This window comes from Channa argus, chromosome 17 (genome assembly GCF_033026475.1).
Source record: "Channa argus isolate prfri chromosome 17, Channa argus male v1.0, whole genome shotgun sequence".
Classification (NCBI taxonomy): Eukaryota; Metazoa; Chordata; class Actinopteri; order Anabantiformes; family Channidae; genus Channa; species Channa argus.
The window spans coordinates 17,817,493-17,833,129 of record NC_090213.1 but is presented as its reverse complement, the minus strand read 5'-3'; the positions used below and the strand labels follow the sequence as shown (position 1 = coordinate 17,833,129).

Genomic DNA, 15,637 nt, shown 5'->3' with positions numbered 1-15,637 from the left:
GTAAATAAATTGTATCCGCTACTTAGTGTGATGTCAAATAGGGTGCAGCTTTAGCAGATGCCTGCCTCCATATGTGGCTTTGCAGTTTTAGCAAACATGGATTTGTATTAGAGGGAACATACAAAAGAACATGGGAGTTAAGTTAAATTAAAGCACAATTAACCTTTGCGAGGACTGTGTCTACAAACAAAATTACTCCAACTTTATGTAGTGGATTTAGACTTTTTTTCTTTTTTCCCTTCGGATGCTGGTAAATAAATATATCAATCGTTTTGTCATCTATCATTACTTCCCCCCCGGGCATTGCCAGGAAACTGTCAAAAATAATTAGTATTGATTCTTAAGGGCTACAAATAATTTGTGTCATGTTAAACTCGGATACTAGTTTGTGATGATGTCTTGTGGACATATCCACTGATAATCTCTAACTCAGCTGGCACATGACACGTTGTTTCATGATCATCTTTAGAGACAGCTCCTGGTAGCCCTACTTCTTAAGATGCCCAGCTGTTTGGCTTGTGATACTAGCCTCTCATAGTGACCTGCAGAGGCAAGGAAAGGCTCCCAGCTAACAGGGCTAACAGGCTGTTCATGCCTCTCTGTGGCTAACCCTTCGAAATCCCAGTCAACCCTTGGTCTGACACTGGTTTTCCTGTTTCCCTTCACATTTACTCCTCAACAAACAAACACTGCTGCTGCTGAAGCTTCCTAATCTTTTTTTTATATGGCCTGCGACAGTAATCAGAGACAGCCGCTCTCCTTTTGGTGTGATTGCCTTTATTGTATGGCTTTTATAAATATGAGGCCATTTCATTTGTAGCAAGCCACACTATTATATATTTTTTTGCCTGCAGAACACACGTCATATTTTGTGCCTTTAATGTAGCTTTTAGCTGCTGTTGTTAACCGAGAAACGTGACGTTAGTAGATGATAAGGGGGAGTTTATCACCTTGCTCAAGGGGCATCTTGACAGAACACATGCCTTATGATGGATGCATCCAATCAGGAAGGATGAAGGATTGAAACACTGCTTGTTTACCTTGAAAAGGTCCTAAGACGATAATTAGGATAAGACAATTAGCAGATATAAGTAAGCGTTTGTGGATTTTTTTTTTTTTCTACATTTTTGATCAACACATTTAGCACCTGCTGCTTTGACATGCAACTCCAATCAAACTCTGCTGCTGCCACTTTCTAACGTGCAGCTGGAAAACCATGCCAGTACTGTGCTGTGGGTTTGAATTCTGGCACGTGATAACTTGTACATATTCATTCTTTACAGAAACATCATTTACTTCAAATGATCAAATGTGTCCAGTGTTAATGCTTAAGTGGACTTTCTTGGTTTTTAGCTACACGTACTCAAGCTTTTTTTTTCTCTTGCTTTAATCTCTCTTTCAGCCCTCCCCGGATTCCCACTAGGTTCTTCTTTTCCCTGTTGGAGACCTTCTCCCCCCCCCAAAATCAACAGCCATGGCAGATGATGCGGACATGCGCAATGAGCTATCAGACATGCAGCAACGCGCTGACCAGCTCGCCGATGAGGTGAGAACACGCTGCTCGATGTGTCATGGTGATGGTGCATGGAGATGATGGTGCGCCGCACACTTACGCATTCACACCCACAGAGAACCCGTGTTGAGTGCCGTCATATGGATGCAAATGAGAAACACACGTATGAGAGAGTCCACAAACATACATGAATGCACGCAACTGCTTGAGCGTGTTGGTGTGTATGAATTTGCCACAGTGTCTCACTGTGTGTGCGTGTGTGTGTGTGTGTGTGTTTCCTCACACGTCAGAATGACAGAGAGAAAGTCTCCGTCATGGCTCGGAGCCCATCAGCACAGACACCTCCAGCTTCACATATGAGTCACGCTAGCACAGCTGAGCATAATATTAAACACTCACACACGCATACAAGGACACGGGGCCTGCAAGAAATGGCAACATCTGAATAACCGTTTTGGCCTGTGTTGCACTGACTTACATGAAGTCTCAGATCCACAGAGGATGACAGGTCATATAATGCCTCTTCTAGATCAAGCAACATGACAGCAACCACTCAAATGTATTTTTGTTGCCAGACTTCAGATGAAAATCAAACACACTATAAAAAATTAGATATGGAAATGAAGAGGATTTGTAAAGGTGTAGGAAAATGATATATTAAAAGGGGCCATTGAAATCCAATCTGTCTGTGGCCTTTTTGATTACTTACCCACTTCCCTGTTTTTTTCCACCCCCACCACTCACCAGCCGTGCTCGCAGCGAGCACAGCGAGGCGAAGCTATGTCATTGTGAAAGGACGAGATATCACAGAGAGTCATCCCTGCTGAGTGGCTCCAGCGAGCAAGCTGTGCTCTGCAGCCTGGTGCTTCTTAAGAGAGGGAACAGGAACGTTACACATCAAACAGGGATAGAGAGAGGGTGGGGGTGGGGGGGCTCACAAGCCTTCTTTTATTACAAGACTGCTGTTTTTTTTTCCCAGACCTGATGTAGTTTTCAGTAAATCACCAGGGCAATTACTAGATCTCCGACGTGCCCAAAAGCACCTACAATAATTTTGATTATGGCTGTGGGATCAAATCATGTACAGCAAACATGTGCTACTGTAAAAAAATACAATTCTGCAGATAGTCTCTTTGAGTTTGCAGTGAGTCCACATCGATAAACGCCATCACTTTGTCACATGTTCATTTATGCTCTATTCAGTGTGTTTATTTTCTATCGACTTCAGATGGCTTCTATTATACAGTACTTTAGATTATATTCATATGCATCTAGTAATCTCAAATGGAAACTAATTGTATGTTTTATTTTTTTTCACAGTCCCTGGAGAGCACTCGTCGTATGCTGCAGCTGGTGGAAGAGGTAAGAAAAACACATACCTCTCTGAATTATGGCTCCTCCTCTGTGTAACCATTTCATTTGCAGTGTACGACTACATTAATAAAATCTGAGATGAAATATGAAACGGCATGATAGTCTATCCTGTGACAGAATCACATTGGGAAAAATTAATCTGAACGAGAATGAGATGATATATTTTGTATTGGGAAAGAATGTACTGCACTGAGTCTTGGGTGTAATAAGGGACTTGCCACTGAAAGGAAAAACACAGCTGCACTTAAATCTTATACCCATCAGCATATTTATCTTGTTTATCTTCTGTAATTTTATTACTATCATTGCAATTTTCATTTAACTTATATCCAACAGGAAACATGAAAAACACGTAGAACAGACACACAATATTAATATTAAGCTAAAGCCAATATTCAGAATGTATTTTATTTAGATATTTGGTTATTTGGATATATGTTGGAAATAATATTTCATAATTTTAAAACCTTTATAACTATACTTTTGTGAATGAGATCCTTTATAGTTTACCTTTAAAATATTTCCTTAAGTCATTTTGAGTTTGAGGCTGGCAGCATTATCAAGATAGTTTTTACACAATGTCCACATTATTCCCCCGACAAGGGACAGTTTACAATGCAACAATAGAGCAACACACATGAACACACTGTACCAGTGGAAGACAGCAGGTTGTCTCACAGATCTAGAACTGAATGTGTCCTGGTACAATACTGCAGGGACTGTTTAAGGCTCCTAATTGTTGTATTTGGACACATGTTTATGCTGAAGTTGATCTGTACGTCAACTAGTCTCCAGGACAGAAGGACATGAGATCTTATGCCAATCACAACAGTAATACTGGTGGTTTTAATGATGTCATGGAGGACAAGGGTTAGCATGGCTACACAAGGTGGTAGAAGTACACAAAGTCAATACTCAAGTAAAAGTAATCGCCTAAATTCTCCACAACTACTGTACCACTTCAAATTTGTTTAATCAAGTAAAACTATTTACATTTTCCTTAAAGTACAAAAGTAAAAGTACTGCATTAAAAAAAAACTGTATTTAAATTTTTTGTAAATTGTGGTCATTAAGGCAAAATATGTACAGCAATTAATAAAAAAAAAAACAACCAGATTATGTGCTGACAGGTAGTTAACCCATAATGATGCATCAACATTTATTAGTTCATAATATTCCTATATAAACTATAGAATATTTTTAAATTAAAAACACCAGGTGGTATTAATGTTGTGGCTGATAGTTGCATAACTCTCTAGAGAGCATGTTTCCCAATACTATGAACTATTGACTATATTTTTTTTTATTAAATATATTTTTAGGACCTAGGATCAGACCTTATTCCTTACTAGAATGTTCCGGCCAAAAATACTTTTTGTTGACAGCTAACTAATAAGATACTTTTGAGTCAGGTGATGAGATGCACGTCATCTTATTGGTTTCCGAAACTAGTGAATCCAAATTCTGTATATTTATATACACAGTGTTGTTCTGTTCTAAGTGCTCGAATCTAATAATTACGTCAAACACAACCGAGTGAACCATTGAGTCATTGAGTGATGGCGTAAGTAGACTATTACAGGAAATGCGCTAACGTCTGAGAGAGAAAGTACACACACGCGCATACGGACAAGGTTAATTTATTTTGCTCATGTGACATTAACGCTCATAGATAATAACTTAATAAACTGAGAGTGAAAGATAAAGCCAAATGAGGAACGCAAAGCTCGAGAGGGACACGCAAACAAGCAGACACATGCAGGGAGAAACAAAACGAGGGGAGGGAGCGGCTGTCTGAGCAGCGCCGCGTGCACATCTCAAGGTCATATCGATCATCAGTCACATCTCGCCACACAACTCCCCACATTACGACTGTCCTCTACGCAGGGAGGGACGGATAGAGGGGAGGAGTGAGAGGTGAATGTGTGCTGCTTTTTTTTCAGGGCCTTTGAACACGTGGAGAAACTCTATGAGAAGAGAGCCTCAGTCGTTTTTGTCTTCATTCCCAATTGTGGCTTCGGATATTTATATGCTGTTACTGCAAAAGTCGAAGATATCAAGCTGGGATTTCCGACATTGTTGATTACATTCAGTTGAATTCATGATATCACGGGGTTTCTGTTATTAAATCCAAACTTTGCAGATGCTGTTCATCAAATAACGAAATTGAGGAGAATGAATGATGGGTTTTTAAATAGCAGCTTCACCAAATTCACAATAATAAGCGAGATTCAGTCAACCGTCTGGACTCCTGTATAGGATCATGGCGGGTTATTGCTCTTGAGTTTCTCCAGGGATGCATTTGGATTACTTTGGGATTTTTCTCTTGCATGGAACCTTGCTGAATGACACCATCATTTATATCCCAGAGTTTCTTTAGTGCTCTCCCCTCACCTTTACAACATCAGTTGTGGCTTTCCTCCAAAACTGCTGAGGGGGCCGGGGAAGTATCTGTGGAATGGCGTGTACGTGTGTGTGTGTGTGAATTCAAGTGTTTCCGTGCGCATGCTATAATCTCATTTATGCCTATCAAGCCGAGCCAGGTGCTGCACCTGAGCGCAGCAGTTGTGCATTTCTAAGAGGTTTTGTGTAAGCAACTGTCACTATTCTCCTTCTAGCACTCTTTCAACCTGCATCCAAACCTGTAGCTAACCCAGCCCATCAGTGACTAATACGTTCACTGCTGAATGCTCTTGGAGACTCAGCTGTTCGGATATTTCACAGTCAGGGAAGAATTTAAATGAAACTCAGAAAATCTTTCATTCGAATTTGGAGGGAAAACGACCTTATTAACAGGTCACAAGTAATAGTAATACATGGCCTAACAGCTGCTTGACTGGAAGGGGGGTTGGGTTGTTGCTCTGTTACAAATTGTGTCATTTGCAGAAGGAAATCCAGTGGCAGGCTTCTCATTTAATGAGAACTTTCCTTTTGCTGTCAGCATTATTACTGTTCATCTCCAGGGGCCTATTTCCCTCCCTCCGGCTGAGGTGTAATAACCAAATGGCCTTTGCTCCTTCTAATCAATACCAACCTCTTGCTGATGTTGGGGGAGTAAGATATTCTGATGTGTTGCAACAGGAAGCTGGAACCATCAGCAGAAGGCTCCCAGGGTTTCGGGAGGATAAATTAGTCACAGTTTGGGTTTTATGAGTGGGACACAGCTGGACATTATCTTATAGTCAGCGTCTGAAAATGCAGATGTTTAATTTTTTTCATTTCTACATGTACTTTTTCAAGATGTGTGCAGTTTGTCATGGTTGAATACTTGATGGAGGAGCATTGAAAAATGTCTTACTGAGTATTAGCTGAGAAATACAACTCTCGTGTCAGTGAGCTAAATAGAAAACTAAAGCCAAGAATGTTTTTGGCGTATAATTTAGAAGCAGAGTGCGACAGCTAGCCTGCCTCTTACAGGAAATTTAAAAATAAAACCAACAACTCTATAGCTCACCAATTAAAATACATTTATCCAATAGGATATGATTGATCAATATAAATCACTGAAAGTAAATAACTTACCAACCAAAGAGCAGTGTGGTCTGCTGAGTCTGTAACAATGTGGAGGTGGTACATTTAAAAAGCAATGTTTAATCTTCAGTGAGTGTGTTTTATTGCATTAGAAGAACTTTATATCAAATAATATAAAACAGAGAGAAAGAACAGGGACAGAATTTTGTTAGGAACAATCTTCCAAATTGGAAACTTATGTATTTGTGGTGCAAATTGATAAAGGAGGACGTGAAGCGCAAATAGCTTGTTATAGCACATATTGTTCAGTAGCCACCGTCTCCCAGCTGTTGTAGCCTCATTACTGACCTATATATTATTGTATTTTTCCTCTCGCCCTCACCCCTGCTGTCTACCTGCCTGTCTTTGGGGAGTAGAGCAAAGATGCCGGCATTAGGACTTTGGTTATGCTGGACGAGCAGGGAGGTAAGTCTGCAAGAGGAGGGACGGGGACTTTAAGCACAAGAGTTTAGGAATTAATAACTAAGCTAGTCAAATTCAACAAATCTGGTATAATGATTCTGTACTAGTAAAAATGATATAGATCATAGATTGTAGTTAAATTCACGTAATAACTGCACCATGAATGACAATATTATTTGTGAATTACAAAGTTGGTTATAAGTAACAAAATCTTGTGACTGTATCAGTTGCTTCATATCCAGTTTCCTTGTTTTCATTTAAATGCATTTCTAAACTAATTCATTTATTTCCTTTTTTTTTTTTTTTTTTTTTAATTCATTTCTTTCTATTCTGGTTTTCATTTAACTTCTGGGAAATTTTCTTGCAGCTCCCTTGAATCTTTCTTTTGTTTGGCTAACATTTTTTTTTTCCTTTTAGTTTGCCTCGATCTTTGATTTGCCAGCCGCTTGTTTTAATTCCATTAGCTAACAAAGGCCGAGAAAAGAAATCTTGAAAGTGCCAAAACATTAACCAAAGAATATTGAATCCCAGCCACTGCAGCTCATCATCAAGAGAAACTATTTCTTGACCCAATGCAGATGGGGTCATGAATTGTCCTTGTGGCAGAAGATGGTAGAGTAACTTCTCGTCTGGTTGGTCTTGGATATGTAAACTGTTGGATGTTAAAACGATTCAACTGCAGCCACTCTGTTAAAACAGATTTAGTCATTTTAAATTCAGTGCCCCGTTACCACGTCATGTATAGCGAATGAGCTTTAACGCCGAACAAGTGACAGCACAAATACAATCACTGTGTCAATATGTCTTATTATATTGCTCTGGTTAAAGGTCACTTTTAAAATTCTTACAATTTGGCCAAGTTGTCTTTCCTCTACTACCGGAACCCTAACAGGTCTGAGAACAGCTGAACAGGAGCTGCCAACATGCCTACAGTGCAGAGGTGTAAAGATGCAAAGATGTGCATAAGACAAAAACGATCGATTTTAGCTGGTAAAGACAAATACTCAACCACTTTTCTATCAACCCATATACAGTTTTGTACAATCCCTGGTTAAGATGCAGCACTTTCTTGAGCAAGCCAACATCTCACATACTGTATATGTGCAACATCAAACTTAGAAGACTATAAGGTACCTTGAGTTTCCCCTTACTGTAGGGACCACATGGACACTGAGCTCTCCCATTGGCTAAAAGGCATGTAAACCTGTGCACCCATTCAAGAAGAGATCCTCAAAAGCACCACTATGTTGTTCACTCAGGGGTGAAAGCTCCATCCCTCCTCTGACCATCCATTCATCCACATGTCCCCAGTGTCAGTAATTCTGCACCAGCAGGATCAGTTCGCCAAATCCATTTGCACCGACTGACTGGCCACGCAGGAGGCTGTAAGCTTGAGCTGACCTCTGACCCTGTGTTATGGACTTTAGTGAGTTTTTATATTCAGTTGACATAAATGATAAAACCTGTAGCTACTGAACACGTTATCCAAACAATCACTGAGAGTACAGCTTGCTCAGTGTGGTTACCCCTCCTCATTTCACATGGACTCTTTCTTGGTTGAATACATTCACATAAATGCATGACAACCAGGGATTATACAAATCTGAAGAAGTACATGAACTAGTTTCTCAAATCGCTCCATATTTATCTGTGCCTCACCCTTTCACACTCTTCCCACACAGTAGTTTCTTTAATCCCAACTGGGATGGAGATTTATTTTTGGTGGGCAACAGCCGCCAACCCACCATCAGCATGACAAAGGCCCCCGTTGCTCATCAACCACAATCCAGCCACACACAAGACTTTTAGGCGTCTTTGAACATTTGCAAATCCAGACAAAGCAACACAGGCGGAAACTCGCTCCGTCGTGACAGCAAACCTCAGATCTTTTGATCTCAATCCCAAATGTCTTCAGTGTACAGCAAAAACAAATGAATTAGCCTTGCTCTTTCAATATATTTGGAGGGGACTGTAATTCAAGGAAGCATTATAATTCATATAGTGGTCAGGGCTCAGAATACAAAGCTCCTCACTTATAGTTGTTTGTTTTAAATTTGCTACAAAGGATGCATTGTCCTCACTTTCTTAACTCGTCCAGTCTGACTGTGGATTGGAGACAGTTAAAGACCTGTCAGGAAATGCACAATGCGGGCACTACAGTAGGCAACAGCTGAAGGAGATTTCTTTGCTTTGGGCTGCTAAAATTTAAACCAACATTTGTTCTGAATAACAATCGTAAGGATTTGAATTGTGCTCGTGTTCTCAGGAAAATAGATATACTGGAAAAGTTAGCTATGTTAGAACAATGAGCTCTCCTTTCTTGCTTGCCAAGAATTAGATAAGAAGATTGCTACCACTCTTATTCATGTACAGTGTGCACCACATGAATCTAGAGCCACATGGGTTTCACTGAGCTTAGAATAAAGACTGGAAATACAGGTGGAAAACTAAAATCCTAAAAACCTAAGCTAAAAAAAGCTCACTGTTGCATCCTACTCCCGGTCTGTAATCTAAACTGAGGTGAATTAGAATCTGCCTTCCAGCAGATTTGCTGTTTCCAGTCTTTATGCTGAGCTAAGTTAACTGGCAGCTCACTCTAGCTTCATATTTTACGTTCATAGTGATGAAAATGTCAGACAATTATTCTATGACATAAATGTTGAAAGATTTCAGCTTTCAACTGAATTCACCAGTCACACTAAGAAATTATCTTCACTTTGATTTGATTTTTGTGCTTTTTCTGCCATTTTCCAGCCCAAAACGTCAGTGATGTCGATGCGCTCAACACGACACTTATCTCATTCTTAACCTCTCACTATGCACATGCACATCAAAGCACACACACAACTCAGTTACTGCTCATCATAACTCATATTTCTGTCAATGAAATTCATTCCACTACTGTCATCCCTTTGTCCTGACCAGAGCAACTCGATCGTGTTGAAGATGGCATGAACCATATCAACCAAGACATGAAGGAAGCCGAGAAAAATTTAAAAGATTTAGGGAAATGCTGTGGGCTTTTCATATGTCCATGTAACAAGTAGGTACTGACAACGTGCCCCAAAGGTTCCTTACATATGTGGTGGCGTCCAGTTTTTCCTCTTTTTTTTTTTCTTGTTTTACTTTCTTTTGTCACAGTGAGTGTCTGAAGTTGTTGTCTTCTCTCCTTTGTCTTCTCTTTCTCTCTTTGCTTCCTCTCCTCTTCCTCCCTCTTTCTTCTTGTGCTTCGTTCTGTGGGGGATAAATGACTTGTGTTTAATCAGAGCAACTGGAGCGCATCGAGGAGGGAATGGACCAAATCAATAAGGACATGAAGGATGCAGAAAAGAATTTGAACGATCTAGGGAAATTCTGTGGTCTTTGCTCCTGTCCATGTAACAAGTAGGTGCTGCTTGCCTGCCTGCCTGCCTGCCATTCAAAACTAAGAAAAAATATCTCTGAAATTTTCAAATTAAAAGAGGTAGAAGTGGCATCTAAGTGGCCATCAGCTAATAGTCCACTCTGCTCGAGCTTTAAATAAACACTGTTGCCGCCCGTCTCACATCCATACAAAGTGGACACAGGAGGCCTTGATGTCCCTTCAAATACTTGCAACTCGATTTCCTACACGCACACGTACGAAGTACACTTAAAGTCAAACTGAGATTTTAATTTTCTTCCCTTTTTATTAACTATTTTTCAGGGATTTCTGTTTTTCTAAAATGGTTGACATTTTTGGACATGAAGGGAAACTTACACTGCTAAGAGACTTGATTTTAACCACGGAGTTGAGTCCCACTCGACCGTCCTTTTCATGTCCACCTTCCACACCTTTGCAGCATTGCTGTGTACATCACACATGATAAAAAAAAGAGGTTGTCTAGTTTACCTGCTGCTCTTTCACGGGTCCCACAATGATTATGGTGAATGACCTAACTCACTATAGTGACTTATAACCCAATAATTCTTAACGCAAAACTAAGTAATGTACGGAGTAATATATGAATCAAAAGCACAAGTCGAAATAATGTACGGCATACGCTGGTTTCTTACCAAAAATTTTAATTTCCGTTTGACTTTAATGCACCTTCAGACACAGTACTGCTGATAACTGGGGGCACATGCTGCAGCATTGGGTACTTGTGGCACCTTCTCCCCGGTTTTGGCCTAGAGAACAAATAGTGCAGTCACCCAGCTTTCATACTTTAGCTCCTCGACTGGCAAGCGACGCCTAGTCCTTCAGTCTGAGTCATTGCTACCTGAATGGCTCCTAAAAAGAAGCTCTGATGTTTCCAAGCTATGAACAGTATCATTAACCATGTAAACCATACATGGGTAATTGGACTGGTGAGACTTCAATCCTATAAATCCAAACTCAAACTGTCCAGCCCTCTACATAAGCTCTCTTCCACTCAGCCAAGACCCTGGTTCATCACTAAGTGCCTCTTTTAACACCCTTCTTCCAAGTGCCATTCTCCAATTGCCCTAATCTCTCTGCTTCCGATTCTCCAAACATCCTGTATAATGGGAGTTATAGTCACGCGGGTGTAGCCATTGTACGAATCCCCCAGTAACATTTATGCTGATTCCCCCTAAGGAGGAATTATATATCCAAAGTGAGGGGAAAAGCAGACTTCAACAAGGAAATCACTGTTGGCCTTCCCAAATGTAAAAACACAGCAAAAGATTCAACTAAAAGAGCAAGGCTGGGCCTCCCGAAGCATCTTGGCACTCAGACCATTTAATGTCTTGACCTTAGCTGTTATCTCAGTGATCTTGGTCCCAAAATGCCTTTGGTTAGCCTGGTCCAGGACTATTTGACACTTCTCCTCATCTGCATGATCTCTACCACTACCACACTGCTCTAACATCCAGTAGATCTTCACCTTTTCGCAGGCAACGAGACCTTTTTGTTTCCCCCGTAAACACACCCTTCCCCTCCACCGCCATTTTTGAGCCACCAAGCACCAATGACATGGAATGACTAGCGAGCATGACCCTTTGAATGCTCATGCATGCATGACTATGCAAATCATAATGGCAATGCTACACATGATGATGCTAAGATCATGATGCTGATATTATCAATGAAGGCGATGTTGATGGTGATGATGAACAAATATTTCATATATGTTTTATTTGCTGCAAGCAGTATAAAACTTGGGGGCGTTTTTCTGCTAAAATTGCCAGCTTTGGAAATATTTTGCAAATGGTTAGAATTGCTGAGAAAGCAAAGACTGCTGACAAAAGAAGAAAACTATAAACCTATTTTTTTCGGAGATTCGATAAAATCCAAAAAGTACTGTTGCACGATGAATAAGGAATGGTTTCGAATAGGGATGAGGAAAGAAGAATGCTACAACACGCTCGAAGGAAGCCAGTAAACACATCACAAGATGACAAAAATGACACAGTCAGAGGAAAAGAGTCCAACAGTATCTGTGTTTCCACTGGGAGCAGCATGTTGGGTTTAAACACATGCGCAGTGAGGTATTTTCTGCCTCTGCACATGTTCTACACAGCCCCCTTATCTTTACATTTTCCACATGGTGATCTGGCCACACTGCTGCCTTGTTTTTCCCCTCTGGTTATCCTGCAGATTCTCTGCAGTTCCACTTCTCCTGCAGAGCGCTGTGCTAAATCAACCTGCACGGCTGTTTCAACATTAGTGTTCGCTAAGCAGAGCTCTCCTGTGGGGACCTCACTCACATCTAGGTCAGCCATATCAGATAGTGACATGATAGCCCACTGGGAAGTTGAGTCATAGTGACTGCACACATAGATGGATGATAGAAAAACAAAAACAGTCATATTTCTCATTTCATTTTTTTTTTTTTTTTCACCACTCACAAAGCGAAACTGCTGCTCCCCGTTTCTCACTCCCTTCAGCTGACAGGCTGTCTATCAGAATTAGCTGAGTCTCGTTTTTTTTTAGCGCTTAATGCCTTATGATCCTGGATGCCACTCTGGGTGGATTTTGATAAGTAGATATCTCAACTTGCAGGTCACGTAGGAAATGAATTAGATTGAGCCGAGTTTTGCCAGTCGCACTCGTAGGATCTAATAAGACTCTCTGTCCAATCACAGCAAAGATGATTAGAGAAGTGCATTGTATCCATTCTGAGACTGCACAGAAGCAAATTGCAAAGGAAAAAACTGGATATCGAATAGACGGAGAGGAGAGTATCCAGCATGCATACATCAACAAAGAACAGAATAGCTGAAAAGAAGAACAAAGCAGGTAGAAAGAGAAAGCACTCACACACACACAAGGTTAGTGTGTGTTTATACTGTGTGTTTACCACATTGGTGTGTGTCAGCAGGGACAGGGAGCAAGGCTTCGCCTTGCCTCAGTCCATTTCTATTAATAAAAGCAGTGCAGGAGGCTGAGCCATAACCAACCCTGATCCAGAACACATCCACACAGCACTTCAAGGTTATACAAAATTCAGCAACTGCTGATAAATTATAAGTAAAGTAACAGCAGAAGGTCGATGAATATGTATGTGTGAGTAATTGCTCAGAAATATTAGTTTTACTGCCTGACAGGTAAAAGATGTGAAGCTGTCCTGCCATCAAACAACAAATCCAATTAAAAACTAACTAAAAGGCAGAAAATGTAAACATAAACCTAAATAGGCCCTTTTTCTTTGATCGTGAAAACAGATGCTGGATCGGATGCTGTGAGGTTCGACTGGCAGAGGGAGGTGACATTTAAAAAACAGAACTGTTTTTGTCTGTACACACAAGCTTTGGTTGAGGGATGTGTCAGTGTCACATTTCTTGTCACACTCTTGTCTCCTCTGCCTCAGTGCCACCTGACAACCCGGCTTATCCACAAATCCGACCCTATAGGAGAATAAAAATACAAAAATAAAAGGCCGGTTGGGGAAAGGGGGTTGGGGGTTTTTTCCAGCCGATCAGAGAAAAGTTAACCATGGTGTTATTCTCTGTTGACTCCCTCCAGTTTCTTTTTTTTTTTTTGATTGTTTGTTTTGTTTCCTTTTGTCGTTTCGCAGTTTGTTCTCTGCATTAATCGTCGTCCCTTTTAAAGACTGTGACAGTCCTGTACACTCTGTGTTGTGTGTCTGCAAAAAGCTCGTCTCCTCTCTGTTTTCTGTCACACTGGGACATATAACTGTGGGAGGGGGTGGGGACAATAAAAACATGTTAATAGGATGGTTAAAAAAATAAAAAGCTTTGAAATGCATGTGTAGATTATACAGAGCACACAGATGTGACTTAGCATACAAGTTTTGCCTGATTCTGAACAGTATGTTATATATTCAAGATATAACATCACATACAGTACTACTGTGTAACAGCAGAATGAGCCTGTACATACCAAACCCAATCTACCAACCAGTCCATGCCTGCTATGCTTTGCTTGACTTAATCTAGTCTTCACCATATATTTATGTGCTGGATGCATGAAGCCAAATAACACCTTTGTGTCAGCGCACCATGATACATACTGATATATATGTTGCAGTCTAAGTCAAACCCAAGGCTCTCTCTGTAAATTTGACTAACGGGAAGCCAGCCTGGTTGAGGTAAATAGGGAATCGTTTCGTCAGACCGTTGTGTAACTTGTCCATCTTCGTACTCCCTGTCACCGCTGATGGCCAGGATGAAGAGCGGAGCCAGCAAGGCCTGGGGGAACAACCAGGATGGGGTGGTGGCCAGCCAGCCTGCCCGCGTGGTGGACGAGCGTGAACAGATGGCCATCAGTGGAGGTTTCATCCGCAGGTAAAAGGGGGGGTTGAGATTTGTGCATCACAGCACCTAAAGCATAAGATCAGCAAATGGAGATGGAAAGTAAAGGAATGTAAAAGTTGATGTGCAAGTGTCTCAGATTAATATTAGTTCAGACATTTTGTTGTAGAAGACAAATAGAAGGACCAACATGAAGGAGGAGACAAAAGCCCAATTAGGCAAAGAGTGATTAAAGGAAAAGAGAAATTGACTTTTTTGAGTCATTGCTGAACATTAAATAACACTGACAACCCACCTACATTATGACTGTACGATACATTGACAGAAGACGTCTAGCATATCATAAAACTGCAATGCACCATTTTTAAAACAGAATACAATAGAAAAGAGTAATATTTTATTGATCCTTTGGAGGAAATTACTTTGTTACAGTGTCCCACTAGAACAAAAAGAAAGATAAATAAGGTAAAAACAGGCAAAAATCATGCAAATGATCAATATAACATGTGCAATGTGGAATTTGTGTTGTTTATTAAGAAATGTCTGATGGTCGCTGGCAGGAAGGACTTGCTGCCGTGTTTACTCCTGCATTATTCGGGTATAAGTCTGTGGCTGAAATCGCTCTGCCGAAAAATCTCCAGGTCGTACAGTGGGTGACATTCATTACTCAGGATAGAGTTCAGTTTCCTGAGCATCCTCACCTCAGCTACCTGCTCAACATAATCCAACTCAGACCCAGTGGTGGTGCTCGTTCTCGTTATCAGCTTGTTCAGTCTGTTTCTGTCCGTAGAGCGAGCCCCCACCCCCTAGCACACCACACCGAAGAACAGCGCACTGGCCACCACAGTCTGTTTAAGTTTGCACCAGTCTACAAAGTCCACTATCGTGCCCCATCCTCCCCTGATACAACCGACAACTGCTGAATCATCATTACATTTCTGAAGAAAGCCAGCATTTGAGCTGTACTGGAAGTCAGATGTGTAGATTGTGAAGAGAAAAGAGGACAAGACGGTACCTTGTGGGCCCCCCTATGCTGCTTAGGAGTTTGCTGGAGATACAGTTCTTCAGGCAAACATACAGTTATGTGGCCTGCAGGTCAAGTAATCCACTATCCAAGAG

General features: G+C 40.9%; 1 protein-coding gene across 2 annotated transcripts in view; it reads left to right on the top strand.

Moving 5' to 3' along the window:
* snap25a (synaptosome associated protein 25a) overlaps positions 1-15,637 on the top strand; it is a 33,245-nt gene that overhangs the window by 12,780 nt on the left and 4,828 nt on the right. Inside the window, exons 2-6 of one of the 2 annotated variants that reach the window (XM_067481105.1) lie at positions 1,403-1,546; positions 2,834-2,875; positions 6,775-6,823; positions 9,746-9,863; positions 14,432-14,551. In XM_067481105.1, the coding sequence (XP_067337206.1) occupies positions 1,475-1,546; positions 2,834-2,875; positions 6,775-6,823; positions 9,746-9,863; positions 14,432-14,551 (401 nt within the window). In that variant the 5' untranslated portion in view covers positions 1,403-1,474. Of the gene's footprint in view, positions 1-1,402; positions 1,547-2,833; positions 2,876-6,774; positions 6,824-9,745; positions 9,864-10,086; positions 10,205-14,431; positions 14,552-15,637 lie in introns of both variants that reach the window. The other variant, XM_067481104.1, reaches the window with a different exon arrangement.